The sequence below is a fragment of the Ciona robusta genome, chromosome 7, assembly GCF_009617815.1.
Source record: "Ciona robusta chromosome 7, ASM961781v2".
Classification (NCBI taxonomy): Eukaryota; Metazoa; Chordata; class Ascidiacea; order Phlebobranchia; family Cionidae; genus Ciona; species Ciona robusta.
In genome coordinates this window covers 7,861,578-7,882,183 of record NC_143241.1, presented here as the reverse complement: position 1 = coordinate 7,882,183, position 20,606 = coordinate 7,861,578, and the positions used below count along the sequence as shown (strand labels likewise).

Genomic DNA, 20,606 nt, shown 5'->3' with positions numbered 1-20,606 from the left:
TACATTCAGTATAATACAGTTAGGCGCCAAACTTTATAAAATGCTGGGGAGGCAGGGTTATTTAAACACTCGTTCCTGTTAACCAATCGTAACTGATTAATGGAATGCCTGCCCACCCTGCCTTTTATAAAGTTTGGCGCCTATAGAAACACAAATAATAAAGGACATGTTTTTTTGTAATAACTTATCCCTATACTCATTATTTAATATAGTTACCACACATGTACCATACAAATCTTTATACTCTGCTTAATTTTCCTAAACTCTTCCAATGTATTTGATCACAATGCTCATTATTGTTATGATAATTGTTTTATTACATCACAGTCTGTGAAAACTTGTGAGAATATTTTTAGTTTATTCTGAAAACTGTGACTGTGATACATGAATACGCATTATGACATCATTTAGTTTATTCTCATATTTACAATGACAACAAAAGAGCATCGGACAAGGCATTATGATGTCACATGCACAACATATTATTGCACACAATGCATCAGAATTATTTACAAAACAATAAAAGAAAAACTTCATCTCCTCAAGATTCTCACACCAAAGGTAGGTTTAGTGAGAACCCATCATTAAATATACAACACATGTATATATGTATTATATACACATACATATGTAGCATATAATGAAGTTATTTCTAATAAAAAAGGGAGCACAAAACCAATCCAAATAAATCTACATCTATTCTAATAATCTTAGGAATATTCTTATACAGCTGATAGTCTATGCAAGAATTTCTACTTTTTTACAATACAGGTGATGTGACCCCCTTTTTAGGTGCTTACCCCAGAATTAGGGGTAAGCATTTACCGACCTCACCCACCCCCTGCAGCAGGTGGGGGTGAGGGACCAGTACTTCTCTTGAAACCCCCCATTCTTCTGCGGGGGCCAGAATCATCCCCGCCGCTGTAATATAAAATGGTAACTTTTAAAAATTCCCGCTTTAATGTAAATTTTTAATATTTTTTTTCTGCTGTAATGTATATATTTTTTAAAAATATGTTTTGCTTCTACGTACAATACCAACATTATAGCAATAATATGGCAGATTGACCCATTTTAATATAAAGTTGTTTATTGGGAGTTGTGTGGATTCGGTTTTATAATTCTTTGTTTAATACTAAATAAGACGAAAACATAGAATGAAAAGGTGCCCCACCCCCCTACTATATATAATAGAAAGAGGTTTTCATACTTTGGTTTCGCTGAGTAGTTTGATTGCAAACCTCTTCCATGCTTTGTAAGATCTGGTTGGACCATTGTCTTGAAGCTGGAATGAGAGAATTAAGAATGATGTTAGAGCTGTGTTAATTACTTGGCAGTTAAAAATTGTGGTTCATTTATTTAGTAATGTGACTTAATTTTCTTCTAATTTAAATGGGAAAATAATAAATACAGTTCCCCAAAAAGGTCATCATTTATTTTTTGCAATATATATGTATGTTATAAAATATGCACTCACTGTTGGAACATATTGGACAATATTAAAAAAAACAATGCACATGTACTTACAAGAGAACAATAAAATTAATAAGTCCCCAAAAAGATTCCGATATAAATGAAACCCGCCACATGGAGCGCTGTGATTGGATTCCTCCTAAAAATATTAATTTTACATTTACTCAATTTATTTAAAAACGGTATTTTCTTTTACCGGATCTTGGGATTTTAAATGAACCACACTTATGTAATGTTGGTACATTAACTCATTTCCCCAACATCCAGTGTTCTACTATGGAGATCCCAAATAAAAAATGTAGCATAAAAATAGCAACAAAGTGTTAAATATGTTCCATAACATTACAACGTAGGCTACAAGGTACATTCAAAGTATTTAATATAAGTTTATGTAAATTTAGTATTATTTTAACGAACCTGCGGAAACGTAAACCATGATGGTTTCGTATATTTCTTCGACTTTTTAATAAAATAATATTCCGATGTCTTTTAATGAACAAAACAAATATTTTCAACGAAAGTGATGACGCATAAATGTTGAAATCATGACTCAGCAAATAGAAATCAGCTGTACGCATAGAAGTAGCAATAACATTTAATCGTCCCCGACGACACAAAACTCAAATTAACAACGAAACGTACACCTTTTTTTTGATTTTACCTAAAGAATTTTAGATAAATATGTTTTATTGAATTAAAATTGTTGTAAACTGTCTGTAATATATTTATGTTTTTCGAAAATCACACGTGTATGAAAACCTGTTATTACTGTACGATAAAACCTGTGTGCAATAGTTTTGAAATCTTTCTGGGAAACGTGCAAATAAATGCTACGATCTGCTCTGCGAATTTTATTGCGGCGTTACAGATTCACCAGTATACAGAAGGTATGGGTGTACCATTATGTGTGGAATAAATTTAATTTAAGGATTTCCACACAGATTGTAACTTTACACTAATAGCGAGCATAAGGTGTATGAGTACACTATGTGTGTCTGGTGTATAAGAAGACACCCATGTTATAACTCGACAGTAAGCATGAGGTATGAATACACCATGTGTGTCTGGTGTATAAGAAGACACCCATGTTATAACTCGACAGTGAGCATGAGGTGTATGAATACACTATGTGTGTCTGGTGTATAAGAAGACACCCATGTTGTAACTTCAGTGAGCATGGGGTGTATAAATACACCGTATGTGTCTGGTGTATAAGAAGACACCCATGTTATAACTCGACAGTAAGCATGAGGTATGAATACATCATGTGTGTCTGATGTATACTGTATAGGAAGGGTCCCTTTAAATAGTGCATGTCCGCTAAGTCCGCTAAGTCCGCTAAGTCCACTAAGTCCACTAAGTCCGCTAAGTCCGCTAAGTCCGCTAAGTCCACTAAGTTCGCTAAGTCCACTAAGTCCATGTCTGCAATATTGACTATGTCCGCTATTTCCACGTCTGTAATATTCACGTCTAAGATGTCCAGTAGTAAGCTCGCTTGGTCGTGATATATGAATTATGTGTTATCCAAGTCAAAATGATTTTATTTTGTCTCCTTAATCACACTAACAAAATTCAGAAAAGTTTACAAAGGCAAAACAATGAGAATTAACGGTAAAACGACAGTCGTTAAAACACGCTCACGGTTAAAACGGAAGTACAAAAGGGCAGAAAAACGGTAAGGATAATGTCAGTCTGCAGTTTATATTATGTCTATGATCAATTTAGCCCCATTTGATGTGCGTTATACGATTTCTATGAGCGACATGAAATAACTCATGTTTATATACGGACCGGGGTTTATATCACAGAAATAAAAAGTGGACTTAGCGGACTTAGTGGACTTAGCGGACTTAGCGGACTTAGCGGACTTAGCGGACTTAGCGGACTTAGTGGACTTAGCGGACTTAGCGGACTTAGCGGACTTAGCGGACTTAGCGGACATGCACTAATTAAAGGGACCGGTATAGGAAGACATTCATGTTATATCTTGACATTGCGCATAAGGTGTATTTGAATGAAACAGTTTGTTTGCCATCTTATCATTTATTCCCTTTTCCAGCCAAACCAACTGTCAACAACCTCTATTACACAACTCCCACACTTAACCATGGATGCCGCGAACATAGCTAAAATTGACGATGGAATTGACATTAAGAACTCCGGTATTTCACTTTTTTATTGATTTTCAGTGCTATTAAACGTTCGTTATCTGCTAACCAGTAAACGTAACAACCAACCACTAACCGTTATAGGCTACCCACTGTAACGACTAACCCCTAATTACCCGACTAACCCCTAATTAAGAACTCCGGTATTTCGCTTTTTTATTTATTTAACCGCTAAACGCAACCATCAACGCATATAACCACTGGCCCCATAACTCCTAACTACCAACCTCTAACACTTTCCACCAGCCTAATCTGTAATGTACTGGATGATTCTTCACTAGTGCCTTATTTTCATTTCCTATTGAGTTTTATAATGCTGTTTTTATAGAGGGCAGTGAAGCAAACTCTGGTCTTGTGTCTGGACCAAAGAGAAAAGTAAGTTTGCTTTATATTCAATTTACAACTATTTACTGTTGTTTTGCAATGAGGAATTATTAATAAAGTTTTAGGTGTTTTAAACCGAACCGTTTGAAAATATAGACAATAATGTCATATAAATAATATGTATGGGCTGTTATGTTTAATACAGCGAAATTAATACAGTAATAATAATGATATTTCAAACACCAAAAGTGTTCCTTGTGCATGCTGGGATAGGGATTTAGTTTTTAAACTGAACCATTATAATGAGTCGATTGTGTTGTATATATGGACAGATTTGGGCATAGCGAAATAAATCCAGCAAAAATAAGTATATTTTCAAACTCCATTATTACTGCCATACAGATGTAGACCATTCTTTTTAATACGGCAATTTTAACCCTAAAGGTTGCTATGTTGTTCGCATACTGTGGAGCAAACTACCACGGTCTTCAAATGAACAGAGGGGAAAGATGGATCAAAACTATAGAAGGAGATTTATTTCAAGCTCTTGTTGACGCTAAAGTTGTTCCTTCTAATTGTGTGCAAGAACCTCACAAGATGACGTATAAAAGCGCATCAAGGACAGATAAGGTATTGTTTGGAGGCTCAGAATACCTAATAGACACAAATTAGGTAAAGAAAATGGTATAGTAGGCCTATAAAAGATATATGACTCTTGTAAATGACATTGTTAGTCATTGCAAAAGAAGCAACGTCTGTTTTAAAATTTTGGAGTTTTACAACTTTGTGTCATGTATAAGCGTCAGGTTTGATGAATTTTAAGTAAAATCCGGGGCAATGTTGTAAAAAATGCAGGTTAACTCTCAGTTGTCAAACATAGGAAACCTGATTGAATAATAAGTGTGTCGCAATCAGATTCAAAGAACCCAAGTATGTCATTGGCTTATTAATAACATGGTATATACAGTATTTGCAGTTTTTTCCTTTATATATAGCTTAGTAACATATCAAATATCCCGCGCCATGGCATAGTGGTTTGTGCGCCTGCCTGTAACCCAAAGGTAATGGATTCGAGGCTCGACGCTGCTACCATTGTGGGCGTATGTGTCCTTGGGCGAGACACTTAACGGCAATTGCTCCAAACCAGTGGTCACTAATGGGTTGTAACATACATGGTAACTCGTAAGCTGACACGAGGTGTTAAACCTGTGTGATAACGACTGTTGTTTTCCGGCCAAGCGAGGATAAAGTAAGTTACATTCATTCATTCTTTCATTCAAATGTATTGCCAGGGAGTTTCTACATGTGGACAAGTTGCTTCACTCAAGTTAAGATTGAACGAAAATGTAGTTGGTTTGATTAACCAACATCTACCAGAAGATATTGTTGTTATGGGTATGTGGCTATGTCTTATTGTTTGATTTACAGAGCATAGATGTGTGAAAATGAACACTTGTGGTATACCTCCTGTAGGTGCTCTTCCATGCAAGAATAAATAAGTGTCATTTATTTATTACTGGACGCAAGGTGAATAACACAAAACAGTTGTGCTATAACGACTCCTGTTACCCCACCACGTTAGAATAAATAAGTTTTCTTCATTTATTCTTTTCCATTTATTTTATTCATTTGACAGGAATAACCTTATGTCATTTATTCTCTTTGTTTATTTCAATATAAAATGTCACGCTCTATTTGCATGTGTCACTGTATTCTATTAAAACCACACACTTGTTCACAGCTGTGCGCCGCACAACCCAGGGATTCAATGCCCAACTTAAAGCAGAGGGCCGTACATATTCATACACTCTCCCCACTTTTGCATTCGCTGATTATGGGACGGGAAACACTTCGTATAAAATAACGGAAGGTAAGATAACGAGTGTTAGAAAATTTAAAATAATATTGTTATAATTAGATAAGTTGAGGTATTAGTGATAGAGTTGTCTTGTTTTACTTTTGTTGTCTTGTTCTACCTTTGTTGTGTCCACCATACATAGTGGACAGTGGTTGTATACACCCAATGCCCACTGTTTGCATAGAATACTTTTATGGTTATCTTCAGGATGGAAAACCAAGGTTTTAACACTCATGCTCGCTGTCGAGTTAGGATACTTTCATGTTTATTTTGGGGATGAGAACCAAAAGGTTTAATATTTAGGTGTGCATGCATGAGTTTGTAAACGTTTAAAAAAGGATGAAGCACAGGTAGGGGTGCACATTATAGAATTTCAAATTTGTGAGATTCAAATCCTTTTTGTCCCAAATCTAATTACGGGATTCGGTATTAAATTAAAAAAAATTCTTGTGTTTGTGGGACTTTTAAGCTTTTCAAAGGTTGCTATACGTTACGGCTAGGCTGTTTTGGCTTTATACGTTTTTTCTTATAAATACAAAAAGATTCCAAATTCTAGATTCGAAATAAAGTATTCTAGGATATCGTGGAACACCTAATTATTCTGTAATGTGCATCCCTTAGCACAGGGTAATAGGCTAATTTTATGCCTCAAATCTCAGGCTTCAGGTCGTGCCTTGCCATAGGACCTCACCCATAGAGAATTAGTCAACTAAGCCCAGTGTCCTAGATAACTACTCTACCTTTAATTTTACAGACAAACTTCTGAAAGTAAAGTCAATCTTGTATCGATACAAAGGGACCCATTCCTTTCACAACTTTACCTCAGGAAAACGCATGGGTGAAATGAGCGCTCAAAGGTTTATTATTGAGTTTGAACATGGGGACCCATTCTTGGTGCAAGATGTGGAATTTATTACATTGACTATAAAGGTTGGGTTAGGTTTATTTTACCCCATAAAGTTTATGTAAATTGTGGTAAATACCAATTATCTAGTAATAATAGCAAAGTCCAAAGTTGTTACATTTACCTTTACACTATGATTATATGCACCACTGTATTTAATGTACAACATATACAACAACCATAATATAATTGGATATTGAGTTTCCATTCTCTAAGGGAATAAATTTGTACATTGATACTCCAAGTGTGCTAAAATCCACCAATAAAGTTAAACAACCCCTGTTTTAAACCCACAACTATCTAAACAGGGTCAAAGCTTCATGCTTCATCAAATCAGAAAGATGATCGGGTTACTAATAGCAATGGTGAATGGATTGGCCAAAGAACAACATTTTATTCGAGCGTTTTCTGAACCCCTTGAAGACATACCTAAAGCTCCTGGAACGGGTTTGTATTTACTGTTATGTTATGTGTCGTTATACTATGGGTATAGGGTTTAAAAGGGTTATGAAGGATATTGTAATTTATATGGGTGGGAATTTTGGGAATAGTTCTTTTATTAGAGACTTAGTTATTGGGAGCCAGTACACTGACAGTTTAGTTTATAAGGTATTATTACAAAACATATCATTCAGGTAGTTTAATCTACAGGTATTTTAATAGAGAGGCCATTACCCCATAATTTCTATTCACAAAGTAATATCACTAAACTCATCATCTGATCAATTGAATCCAACATGTATTAAGGCTAAGCCATTGGCCCACTACACGGAAAGTTCAGCTTTACATAGTTGTATTACAAAACATCTTAACCAAGTTAAATGACTACAGGTCTTGTATTAGAGAAAGTCCATTATAATGGTTTTAACAAATTAAGAGTATAACGTGTTTAAACTGTTTTCTGATAAAAGTTAATTGAACCCACAGGTTTCTTGTTTTAAATTTAGGCTGTTGACCCACCACATAGACTGTTTAGCTTTACAAAGCATTATCACAAAACCTTTTTACCCAGTCAATTCAATCTACAGGTCTTGTATTGGAGAAAGTCCATTACGATGGCTTTAACAAAGGCCCAGCGAAGCAACATGGTGGGGTCGACTTCACTGATGTCCAAGACAAGATTGATGAGTTCAGAAAAACGAGGATATTTCCCTATATTTATAAGTAAGAGGTGTAATCATCATTGTAACCATTGGGACAAGTGGGCATGTTAATTGTAACAACAAATGATAAACTGGTTGGTGAGGGTAATTTGTCATACATATAGTAAAGCAATCACCCACAAAGTTACATTCGTGGTAACTGGTAAGCGAGCACAAGCTATACAAAGCAGACCACCTGAGTTATAAAGACTGTCATTTTCAAGCAACGCTAAGGTTAATAAATTACATTTATTTATTTTTTTAATATATGCAGTCATACATATATATATATATTCAGTCATACAGTGGGGTGGGGTCAGGTGGGACACCTTTAGCACATGATATCCAAATATCCTGATCGTCTTTTAAACAATTAACAACGATCTATGGGAGTCATGAGGATACGCTTTTATAATTCTTTGCACTTTCTTTGTTTACAACCAAATTAGGCGAGAAAATAGAATGAAAAGGTTTCCTATCTTCCCCCAACCTATTATACATTTATTCACCCATCCATTCATTTACCCACGTTTATCAATTTACTTCCATTCACTCAGGAAAGAAATTGAAGAGTCGTCCATGTTGGATTGGTTGGAAACTTTGTCACGTCATGATTACTCCGGGAAATCTTCCAAGGAACAATGGGAGTATCAAGTTAAAGAATGGGTGTGTGATGTCATATTGTTCTTTGTGATGTCATAATGTTGTTTATGACAACATGTGTTTTCATAGTTAATTTTTTTTGCAAATATCATAAAATAAACATAAAAAGATAAATTTAATTAATCTTGTCAATTACAATAACAAATATTATATTAATTAAAACAGTAAGACGATTAAAAAATTAGAAGCAAACAACAGTCACTATAAACGCACTAGGGGTTTAAAACATATCAAAACAGGACTTTTCTGTGCTTTATAAAAGATAACTTAAATGTTATTAATTTCTTCTAAACTTTGCAGAGTAAAAAGAAATTGGAAAATGAAACAAAAACCGAAGACGCAACTGAATCTGTGAAAGTTAAATCACTAGTGCCCCCTAATGACTGTAAATCTACTGAATGCCTTCCCTTAGACGGCAGTAAAGAGAAATCTAGTTTGAATAAAGAAACCAATGACACACCTGAATCAAAAAAATCTGAAAAAGTTGTATCACTAACGCCACCTAATGACTGTAAATCTACTGAATGCCTTCCCTTAGATGGCAGTAAAGAGGATTTAAGTTTTGATAAAGAAACTCCTGGTCATGATGTCACAAACGGTTTGAAAAATGAAGACTGTTCTGTTAACAAGAAACTTAATGAGGTCATGAATGGGGCAATTGTGACATCAGAACCAGTAGCGAAAAAACAAAAGACTTCTATGACATAGCGATATATGTGATTGTCATTTTTAATTGCCATCGTTTTATAATAAATTAAGTTTTGTGTGGAAACTCATTGTTTATGTCGAGCTGTTGAAGCTATTGTAGTGTGTGGATAAACAGACATGACTTTTGGTTGATTTGGTCATTTATACCCTTGTGGGTGGGATCTTGAGTGACTTATCCATGGTTGCCACTCTCATGCCCACAGTCGAGCTGCTGAAGCTATTGCAGTGTGTGGATAAAAAGACATATAGCAATATTTATTAAATTTAATCTGTTTTAGTTCAGTATTTTGTACATCAAATAAAATTAGAGCTTAGTTATCATGTAAGACAGTGCAGATTTTATCATGTGTGATGAAACGGTATGTTGTACATGGTATACCGATAAACAGCCATGTTTTTTTGCCCCGGTGGCATAAATTTCTAGTCAATATTTTTCGTGGATCAATCTCACTTTGCGTTTCTTTATATAACAGACGAAGCGGTAACTATTGCGTGACAAGTAGAACGGAAGTAAATTAAACAACTGTCCCTCAATTGAAGTTATAACTAAAGGGAGTAATTGGAGCAGAAAGTAATGCTTCATTAATGCGAAAAGTTGTTATAAGGCACATGATTTTGCCTACGACAATGAAAACAACACGAAACAGAATGTTATTGCAGAAAGTCCAATTAAATTCAAAATTAACTGTTTATGCGGTCAGATAAGGGAAATATTACACGATTATATATGAAAATGCATACAAATCCATTCAAATAGGAGAATAAATGTTAATACCCGGTCTTTGGGGAGACGTTATAAATGCGTCATATGAGTTTCTAATCGTCACTACCCTCGTCACAGGGGAACTCCCTTATTTTAGCGGAAACTGGCATAACCCCATTGAAGTGGTTTTCGTGACTAAGGGGTCGTGTTTTGAATGGCCCACCAGCGAAAACGGGGCTTCTCACGCAAGTACTGCACGCTATGGAAAACTTATATCCGTACCCGATGACTTATCATGTTTTTATCATCTCTTTTCATTGCTACTGTGCGCACGAACATGTTCGTTTCTGAGTGAGAATAAACCATACAGTTTATGAATGAGGCTAAAGGTATAGGATACGTTATAGTTATATGGGTAAAGTCTGGGGTTAGTGGTTGGGGTTATGGATCAGGGTTCTGCAATAGCACTGCTATATTTCAAATGAAACTTATGTTATTTTGCTTTTATAAAGAAGGACATTAAGTTAGCATCAGTGTGTTTAGATTAGGACATTAAAAGATAACAAATAACACAACACCACTACTCACTGCAATTACTTTTATACCAGATTCAAAGGAGCAGTTTTAAATTCTAGTATATATAAATATATAAATATTCTAGTATATATAAATATATATATTGTAACTGAATGTAATATAGTAGTAATATATACTAGAATTAGGCCATAGCCATGTTATTGAAAGAATTTAAGTACATACATCAATAAATTATGATTTCTAAGTGTATTTGCCACAATTCACCTAATATTTACTCTTATTCTTTAAGCTTGAGTTAGATAAACTTGATTATGTTTAACTGTGATACTTTCTGATATTGAACGAAGCATAGAAACAACATAAAACGATGGTTCTCCTACTATCTGCGACGTGGTTCTTTTTCTGGTTTCTTCTTCCAGCAACCTTATTTACCAGTAAGATAGTTTTTCTGTTTATATATTATGGTTAATCAATTGCTTATTAATACTTGTATTGGTGTTTATATATTGACCATGAGGTGTATGAAGCCACCATGTATTGTGTGTAACACTCGTGTATTAAACCCTTGATTTTTGACATCGAGGATAAACATGAATGTATCCTAACTTCACAGTGAGCATGGGTGTATATGAATACACCATGTGTGTCTGGTGTATAAAAAGACACCCATGTTATGATTACAAGTACACATTAATACCATTATCCATTTTTACAGGTGTTATATTTCGTTTCAATGGGCTATCAGCATTTTATTGTTTGTACTTGATAACTCTTCCTTATTCCCCCAGATTGCGTGGACTATATATGCGTAAGTTATATATTCATTTATTTCTACAAACCTTATATTCTTTATGGGTAAGGTCTTACTGCAAGTAAGAGGACCAGAGATTTATTACAGAGTTGGCCCATTGCCACTTTGTTTGGACCTTAATATAAAAACCTAATTCACCCATTTAGGCCACAGTTGGCCCATGGCTGATTTTTATTTACATTGTTATAAAAAAGCTATTACAATATTCTGTTTGCCAAATTTTGACTATTTTTTGTGAGATTTATTTTTCAATTTGTAACAATGTTCATTATGACGTCACAGGTTCATGGAGAAGGTATTGTTTTGTCACACTTGTGTTCTCGGGCATGTTTGTGCTTGCTCATGCTGCATTCCAGGTTGCATTAGCCGTAAAGAAACCTTATGGCAGTTTGCTGGGACCACCATGTAAGTTACTACTACGCGTAGACCTTCTTATATATTACTGGGGTTTCTGGCGTTTACCATAAGTTTAACGTCACCTTGTAAGTTTAATGCGATTCTTAGCAGTTGTGCGTTTATGCGAAAACTATATTGCATTCGCCTGATCCTGTCCAGAACTGCTAATTTCTAGAGACTGGCTCTCTGACGAATAGCTGCTTTGACCTTTTGCTATATATTATACGTAAATGGACATGTTATTTAATAAAGCTTAAATGTAAAATGTCCTTTTCAGGTTCATTTGCAGAAAGAACTGCGCGCTACGTTGGATTTCAAAGGTACGGTTGCCATAATTAGTAAAATCAAGTTACATTCCATATAGGGCACTTCAAAATATATTTTAGTTTGTTAATATATATCCATATGAGTGGGAGTGGTGGAATTTGACTGTCATGATATTCAATACATTTAAAGTGACATGGCAACATCTATTGCTTTCCCTTAATTTCCCATTGCAATTGTATGACAATATGTATTCCTGTAAATTTCAATAAAATAGCTTCAGTTTCCCCTGAACTTCCAAGTTAAAATAAAACAGGACACTCTAATGTCTTAACTCCTGTCTTTCCCATACATTTCTTCCAATTTAAATCTGTCCTAAATTTCAAGTCCTTGACAAGGACCTCACCCACATGGTTATTTAATGCTTAATTCATTTGAAACCCCCTGAGTTGCTTCTGATAAGGTGTAACAACCACTTTATTTAATCAAAATTTCTTTTGTCTGTTAAAATTAATGCCTTGCTTTTTAACCAAAACTATTTCATTTATTTTATCCAAATTAAAAGATAAAAACATGGTTTTTGAACCATATAGGAAGCATCTCACAATGGTTGCTAATATAAAACTGATTATTGGTGGATATATAGTCTTATTGGTGGATATATAGTGGGGTGGGGGAAGATGGGACACCTTTAGCACAAAATATATAAATATCCTGGTCGTGTTTTAAACAAATAACAACGGTCTATGGGAGTCGTGAGGACAAGGTTTTATAATTCTTTAAATATTCTTTGTTTACTACTAAACGGGACGAGAAAATAGAATGAAAAGGTGTCCCATTTTCCCCATCCTACTATATGTAACATTACTAATGCCCATTCATACATTACAACTATTTTGTACAGATTGGATTCAACAAGTGTAGCAAATATTTGCCGATTAATTGTTCCAGATGTGGCAACTTTTATTGTCTCAGTCATTACAATGATATTGATCAATAAGTCAGAAGGTAAGAGCATTACTTGCATTCTTAGGCACCTATCTTTCATAATATCAGGGAAGGTGGAAATATTTAAACCCCTAATCCTGTGAAAAAGTTAGTTTCTAGCACAATGTCTGTTGTAACTACACAGCTAATTTACATGTTTGTATAGAAATATATTTACCTATAAACTAGTCACTAATGGCTTGTTCTAATTTTCGTTCATGAAGAGAAAAACAATCACATACAACAAATTTGTTTTAACTTATAAGCATGCAGCAGGTGTATGAAACAGAACACCCATGCGGCCATGCTATATAGACTGTCGTTGCCCACCATGCGAGGATAAATAAATTACATACATGGTAACTGGTAAGCGTACACGAAGTTTATGGAACAGAACACCCGTGTTATAACAACTGTGGTTGCTCCACCACGCGAGGATAAATAAGTTACATTCATTTTTTTTTCACTTTACCCCTAGCCTACCTACACGAACACGAAGATCAACAAACGAATGCACAAACCACTCAACAACTTAAAAGTGAAGTTTCTCGTGAAAAAGCAATGAATGGATTTGTTTTGTTTTTAACAGTGATTTTGCTAGCTGTGGCAGGTAAGCTTATATAAGTATAGTTTCTGGTAGATTTATCAATTTTTAAATTATGCCTGAACGTTTATGGCACTTTATGCCACAGAAAATTCTGTGGCACTTGAAGCCACGGCATCTAGGAAATACCATGGCCATGCCACAAACCATGCCTTTAATATATATTTAAGTCATATGCTACACAACCTATGTGTTACTATACTGAGTATACCATTATCCTGATAAAGACATCCCATTTCGGAAGTTAAACTGTTGAAAGTTTTACAATAAAAAATAGGGTGAAGATTAATATAGTTGCAATGAGCCTTGCACCAACATCCTGTTAGTACTCACCTATTCTGGTATAACTCATATATACACGCTTGAATATACACAGGCATTCCTTCTGCTTCATTATACATATAAGCAGAAGACAGGCATGGTTATACATATACACAGAAATTCCGAACATTGTTGTTTTACCGTAAAAAGCCCTTTGAAGATAATTATAATTACAATAGGCCTCCAGTTTATAGACCTACATAAACACAGGAAATGCGTACCCCAGCGTGGTCTTTAGTAACTTTATTTCAATACTCTATCCATGGCCTTTTTTTAATATATATATTGTTTTATTCCTTTAAAACTTTGGTATTACCAGTATTGAATAGGCTATGTAATATTCAATGGATTAATTACAGTTTTAACCAACCTATTTGTTTCTTATACAAAAACAGGCATTGCGTACCCCAGCGTGGTATCTAGTATATATCTCCTATATATATAATAGCCTAAAACTAATCCTATTGTATGGGTTTCAAAACGTTGGTTGCTTTACAATAATCAGCTACTAAAAAGTGATAATTATATTTATAATATGCCTAGCTATCTTGTTTATAACCGTACGTAAACACAGGCATTGCTTACCCCAGTGTTGTATCCAGTATATATCTCTTATCATTCATCACATTATCCATGATGTGGGCGTTTCATAAACCACTTCTTACACCGGCTGTTGCTCTTATGAGGTTTGTCATAAGGGACATTGTTACATCATAAAGCTATTTATAACTGCATATTAATTCCAATTAAACAATTAACAACTTGGCGATTCAAATATGACTTGGCTTAAGATAAATTTTTTTCAGGATATTTTTGTCATAGAATGTTTAAAAGTATTTTTTTATTTTTGTCAAAACCTGGAAATGATTTCATTTTAAATGGTTTATAATTATGATCAGAAAACACATTTTTAATTTTTTTATCACAATTTTTTTTTTTAATTTCTGTTATTTTTTTTCTTTGTTCACTGATTATGACTCACAAAACAGGGCATTCTTGTGTGCCATTGCAAGTTTTCAACTGTTAATGTTATATCTATATCAAATCCAACATATTCAAGATCTTATTCCAAAAGAATCAATTTATACGAGGTATGTAACAATGTGTGGTGTGATGTCATAATATGTGTGGCTATATTGTAACAATATGGGATTATTATTACTAATAAAACTGAACACTCCTGTTATAACAACTGTCATTGCCTTTTAATGCGAGGATAAATAAGTTAATTATGGTAACCAGAAAATGGGCTTAAAACACTCATATTTTAACTTCCAAAGTTGCCCAGCACTTGAAAAACTGACATTTCTTTCCAACAGTCTAAATACTCTATCCCCAGATTATTTGGTTTAACCCCAATCATATACACGAACTGTACAACCCCCAACGCACTTCTGCTCTACCCTGGGTTGAAGTGGACGGTGTATGTTGGGCCTGCAAGTATTTTCCTTCTGCTTTGGTCCATGGCTGTGGGGGTCAGAATGTTCTTCAGAGATTATTGGGTAAGATGGTTTATGTGGTAGTAAAGGGTAATTTTAATGTTTTAGGGGTGTTTTTTAGGGGTATTTTTAATGTTTTAGGGGTGTTTTTAATGTTTTAGGGGTGTTTTTAGGGGTATTTTTAATGTTTAGGGGTATTTTTAATGTGTTAGGGGTATTTTTAATGTTTTAGGGGTATTTTTAATGTTTTGGGGGTATTTTTAATGTGTTAGGGGTATTTTTAATGTTTTAGGGGTATTTTTAATGTTTTAGGGGTATTTTTAATGTGTTAGGGGTATTTTTAATGTTTTAAGGGGTGTTTTTTAGGGGTATTTTTAATGTTTTAGGGGTGTTTTTCAGAGTAAGTAATGTTTCAGGGGTATTTCTTGGTTTTAAATGTCACTTAATAATGAGTTAGGCCTCTTATTTCTAAGTTAATCACATAGGTGTCAAACATATTGGTTTATATCTAATATATGTGTTATGCGATTAGGTATTTAAGTTATAATGTCAGAATATAATCTGTAACCTGTGAATTTGTTTACATGCTAAGTTACATACGTTGTCTATTATATCGGTATCTAAAATTTTTAGTATGAGCCATGTCCCATTTTACTAACATGTAACTCATTACTTTTTACTTATTTAGAACAAAATTTAGGAATTTTCGTATACAGTGTTCAGTTTGTTTGTATATCTTGTTTATCACATGATAAAAATTTATTTCATGCCTATTTAAAATAAATTTAAAAATTTGTCCACATACAATGTATTTATGCTATAAGTTCGTATTAGCTAGGTTATTTCAACTCTAATGCAAGCATATAATGTGTAACCTTTGAATTTGTTTATTTTAACCATACATGGCTAAAATGTAACCCATTGCTTTTTACTTTTTTTAAACAAAAAGAGGAATTTGTTCACATACAATATATTTTTTGCTATGAGTTTTTATTACTTTACCCCATATTGAAATATATACCGAGATAAAATTGTCATTTTCTTTTATTTAAATCATTGCATGTGAAATTCAAATCAATTTACTTTTCCACACTCTGATTTTTTGTGCAATTTCAAATTTATTTGTGCTTATTATTTTTTGCCAAAATTTTTTAGGCATTGGCGAAACAGTTAAACGAAGACTTACCAGTGCTACCTAGTGGTTCAAAACGAACGCCAAATTCGGAACGAAGGGTAAGTTAGCTATGATGACAACAATGGGGTATACTGTGGTGGCTTTATACACCTCATGCTCACTGTCGAGTTGGGATACTTTCATGTTTATCCTTGGGGTGGGAAACCAGGGGTTTAATACACCTCATGCTTTCAACATAGTTGGCCAATTTTAAACATATTTAAAACATTAGTCTAAGTGGCCCATATTGAATAGTTAGTTTAACTTACATTTCAAAATAGACAAGGCAAAGCAATGGAGTAAAATATGAGGTGAAACGTGTGGGGTCGTGTAGTTAAAGTGACAATTGTATTGGAGATATTTATTTTATTATTTTTTTACGGCTTCTGTTTAATGGTGTCATCTTGAATTTTGTTTATATTTGGCCCAAATTTTGTTTAAATGGTTTTATTAAATTCTTACTTAAAGTAATGTTGCTTATTTTGTTAACTGTTACTGCATTTTAATTATAGTAGGGTGGGGGAGGATGGGACACCTTTTCATTCTGTTTTCTCGTCCCATTTATTAGTAAACAAAGAACATTCAAAGAATTATAAAACTATATCCTCACGACTCCCATAGACCGCTGTTAATTGTTTAAAACACGATCAGGATATTTGGATATTAAGTGCTAAAGGTGTCCCATCTCCCCCCACCCTACTACACAAAGTATTTTTGTTTATTTTTTAATTCTATAAAAAAATATTTTTTTATATATCTAACAGTTTATTTTAAAATAGTTACGCTTAAAACCTTGATATTAATTTGCTTTAAATAAAGCTTCAGCTTGAGTGTCTATTTTCCGGTGATACTAATACTTTATACAATAAGTTTTTCAATTTCCTTTTAAAACTATTCTTGGCTTTTATTAAACTGGTAATTTCCTTAAATATTTGCTTTCCTAACAAAGTGTGTGGTTTTGTAAAATTAGAAATTATTAATTTACAACTGTTTGTGTGTTTTTTTTATAAAAGATTATTTTTATATTAAATTTTCATAATACTTTTAAAAAAAAAAAACATAAAGAAGGAAAAAACATGATTAGGAAATATGGGATATTATGTGCTAATGGTATCCATCTTACCCCACATTAATTAAACATATTTTTTGGTGTGAGTTGTTTTGGTAGCCAACTAAATAAAGTTTGTTTCAGGTTGTTTTAGTGAATGAAGATGACCATACTGCAGTTAACCAAGTCTGTTGTTATATTTGCATTTAACACATAGTGTGATTGTACTTGTTTTAACACATTGTGCTTGGTTGTTCTTTCATTTAACTCTAAAACTGGTTTTGGGGTCTTTCATTAAACTCTAACCTGGTTCTGCATCTTTGCATTTAACCCAAAGTGTGATTGTAGACTGTAGTGTTGTCTTTTAACTAATTTTTGCTATGGTTGTGACTTTCATTTAACTCTAAACTAGTTTTGGGGTCTTTTTATTTAATTCATTGTGTAAATGTCCTTGTTTTCTTTAACCCATAGTGATTGCGGTGCTTTCTTTCATTTGAAGATAGCTTTTTTGTGGCTTTTTCATTTACGTCTAGTGTAAAACTGTAAATGTCCCTTTTATTAAAACATAGTATGTTCTGATTGGGAATGTGGTCCTTTAACCTACAGCGTGATGAATGACTCTTTAGCACATAGTCTATGTGACATAGTGTTGCCTGTGGCTGTGACCTTATCATTTAACTTTAATACGGTTTTGCATCTTTGCATTTTGTTTTAACACATAGTGCTGTGGTTGTTGTTTCATTCAACTCTAAACTGGCTTTGACTCTTTTCATTTACCCCTAGTATGTTTGTGGTGCTTTTTTTCAACCGGTATTGTTGAGATTGTCCTTTTTTCTTTAACACATAGGGCTGTGATTGTGGCTTTATCATTTAACTCTAACCTAGGTTTTCATGTTTGCATTTACCTCATAGTGGGTGAATGTCTTTTTAATTTAACTCCAACCTAGTTTTCAGTCTCTGCATTTGCCTCATATAATGAATGCCCCTTTCGCACATAGTGTGTTCTGTGGTTGTGACTGTTCTTTCATTTAACTCTAATACGGTTCTGCATCTTTGCATTTAACTTTTTTATAGTGAAATTTAACTTTGTTATAGTAACTGTTTTAACCATATTACTGTGACTGTTTTTTCATCTCACTCTAACCTGGTTTTGTAACCTTTCATTTAACTCTAGTGTAGTGGCTTTTATACTTTTTAAGACAGTGTAATTATCCCTTTTATTTGACGTGTAGTGTAACTGCAGTGCTTTTTTGTGCTGTGGTTATTCTTTCATTTAGTGAATGTATCTTTATTTTACTTATAGTGAGGTAGTATCAGCCAAAAAACACAAATTTTCTTTGTCATTTTCAATACAAACATAGCAGCCAATATACAAGACACATGAAGTTAAAATAAATTTTAAAACTTTATATTAATACTTAAAATTATCAAATCTGATCCTAAAACACCAAGCTACTATGTGTTTGTTTACACCCATTTTGTCAACAATGGTCATTGTTAACACACAATACACCTTTATCAGCATGTAGCATGTTGCACAAATTTGATTTCATTCTTTGCAAAAAAGTCTAACAAATATTACACAAAAACTTTTTAAAAATTCACAAAGTTTTTATTTTAACTCATCTTTTTACAGTGCTGTACTTTAGCTACAGTTTAAACTATCCTAATATTGACTTTAAATTTCATATCTTTTTTTCCTAAACAGAATTAACAGCACTCATATTTCTTTCGCAGTTATTAATAATTACCAAGCATCATACTAACTAGGCTGCAATAATATTTACCAAGTTGTAAATATGATGCATATGTTACTGTTGGTATATTTTTATTTATTTTAACCATCCTCAGTGTTATGAGACAAGAGTGAGTGTTACAAGTACCAAGCTGGTCTTTATATAACACTCACTCTTGTTTCATCTAACACTGAGGATGGTGCAGTTTTAGTTAATCAACTTTAACCATCCTCAGTGTTAGATGAGACAAGAGTGAGTGTTACAAGTACCAAGCTGGTCTTTATATAACACTCACTTTTGTCTCATCTAACACTGAGGATGGTTAAAGTTGACTACCCACATCACAATATGTATTATGACATCCCACACATCTAAAACAAACCTAATTATCCCAGCCATTGGTCCAAGGAGAGGAACTTCCACAAAACTATGACTCAATGGCACCGAGTTCTAATCCAGCTGTGGTGAATGGAGAAGAAAATGGGGGTAAATATGTTCGATTAGTTGTTTTATTACAAGTCAGTGTTTCTAATTCTTATTTTTTACAAGCCAACATTTTCTAATTCACTAATGGGTTTTCAAGTATTAGCCATACATGAACAATCACCCACAAAGTAACATACTGGTAACTTGTAAGCGGGCATGAGGTGTATGAAACAGAACACCAGTGTTATAACGACTGTTGTTGCCCCGCCATGCGAGGATAAGTAAGTTACATACGTGGGAACTTATAATCGAGTACGAGGTGTTTGAAACACGACACCCGTTTTTTAAGTTCCATAAATACTTTCAGATTTTATTTACAGAAACTGCTGAAGGTCAGGAAATTATGGAACAACCAAACAATAGCGGATTGTTGCACACAATTGAAGGCCAAATATCTAAGTTGAAACATTTCAGTTTCTATGTGGTCGCTCTCATTATAATGATGGTCAGTGTAATTTTTGCTTGTTGTTGAGTTATAACATGGGTGTCTTCTTATACACCAGACACACATGGTGTATTCATACACCTCATGCTCACTGTCAAGTTATAACATGGGTGTCTTCTTATACACCAGACACACATGGTGTATTTATACACCTCATGCTCACTGTCAAGTTATAACATGGGTGTCTTCTTATACACCAGACACACATGGTGTATTCATATATACCTCATGCTCACTGTCAAGTTATAACATGGGTGTCTTCTTATACACCAGACACACATGGTGTATTCATACACCTCATGCTCACTGTCAAGTTATAACATGGGTGTCTTCTTATACACCAGACACACATGGTGTATTCATACACTTCATGCTCACTGTCAAGTTATAACATGGGTGTCTTCTGATACACCAG

General features: G+C 33.9%; 3 protein-coding genes across 8 annotated transcripts in view; 2 read left to right on the top strand and 1 right to left on the bottom strand.

Annotated features, from left to right (window-relative positions):
• Positions 1-395: 395 nt before the first annotated feature.
• On the bottom strand, positions 396-2,048 carry LOC149734410 (selenoprotein K-like). Its single transcript, XM_089881686.1, has 4 exons — positions 1,891-2,048; positions 1,528-1,612; positions 1,211-1,285; positions 396-921 (listed from the first exon to the last, which is right to left on the bottom strand). The coding sequence occupies exons 1-4, from the start codon at positions 1,907-1,909 to the stop codon at positions 822-824; spliced, it is 279 nt and encodes a 92-aa protein (XP_089737812.1). The 5' UTR covers positions 1,910-2,048; the 3' UTR covers positions 396-821.
• Positions 2,049-2,201: 153 nt separating this feature from the next.
• Positions 2,202-9,304, top strand: LOC149734409 (pseudouridylate synthase 1 homolog). Its single transcript, XM_089881672.1, has 11 exons — positions 2,202-2,360; positions 3,533-3,635; positions 3,970-4,016; positions 4,410-4,595; positions 5,258-5,360; positions 5,707-5,835; positions 6,578-6,753; positions 7,036-7,174; positions 7,756-7,891; positions 8,427-8,535; positions 8,833-9,304. Exons 1-11 carry the CDS (start codon positions 2,301-2,303, stop codon positions 9,238-9,240), a joined length of 1,596 nt encoding a protein of 531 aa, XP_089737798.1. The 5' UTR covers positions 2,202-2,300; the 3' UTR covers positions 9,241-9,304.
• Positions 9,305-10,747: 1,443 nt separating this feature from the next.
• Positions 10,748-20,606, top strand: part of LOC149734408 (piezo-type mechanosensitive ion channel component 1-like) — a 38,647-nt gene continuing 28,788 nt past the window's right edge. For 3 of the 6 annotated variants that reach the window (XM_089882107.1, XM_089882108.1, XM_089882106.1), the window contains exons 1-13: positions 10,748-10,914; positions 11,196-11,288; positions 11,574-11,696; positions 11,965-12,007; positions 12,856-12,959; positions 13,417-13,548; positions 14,438-14,549; positions 14,853-14,954; positions 15,203-15,365; positions 16,458-16,535; positions 17,669-17,710; positions 19,656-19,746; positions 20,067-20,191. In XM_089882107.1, coding sequence (XP_089738233.1) covers positions 10,848-10,914; positions 11,196-11,288; positions 11,574-11,696; positions 11,965-12,007; positions 12,856-12,959; positions 13,417-13,548; positions 14,438-14,549; positions 14,853-14,954; positions 15,203-15,365; positions 16,458-16,535; positions 17,669-17,710; positions 19,656-19,746; positions 20,067-20,191 — 1,275 coding nt within the window. In that variant the 5' untranslated portion in view covers positions 10,748-10,847. The remainder of the gene's footprint in view (positions 10,915-11,195; positions 11,289-11,573; positions 11,697-11,964; positions 12,008-12,855; positions 12,960-13,416; positions 13,549-14,437; positions 14,550-14,852; positions 14,955-15,202; positions 15,366-16,457; positions 16,536-17,668; positions 17,711-19,655; positions 19,747-20,066; positions 20,192-20,606) is intronic. The other 3 variants (XM_089882112.1, XM_089882111.1, XM_089882110.1) reach the window with 3 other exon arrangements.

Excerpts from the sequence above, each read along its gene's own strand:
- LOC149734409 (XM_089881672.1), top strand. The coding sequence starts at position 2,301 with ATGCTACGATCTGCTCTGCGAATTTTATTGCGGCGTTACAGATTCACC. Across the intron at positions 4,017-4,409 it reads TGTCTGGACCAAAGAGAAAA|GTTGCTATGTTGTTCGCATA; the intron begins GTAAGTTTGCTT and ends TTAACCCTAAAG. Across the intron at positions 7,175-7,755 it reads ACCTAAAGCTCCTGGAACGG|GTCTTGTATTGGAGAAAGTC; the intron begins GTTTGTATTTAC and ends TTCAATCTACAG.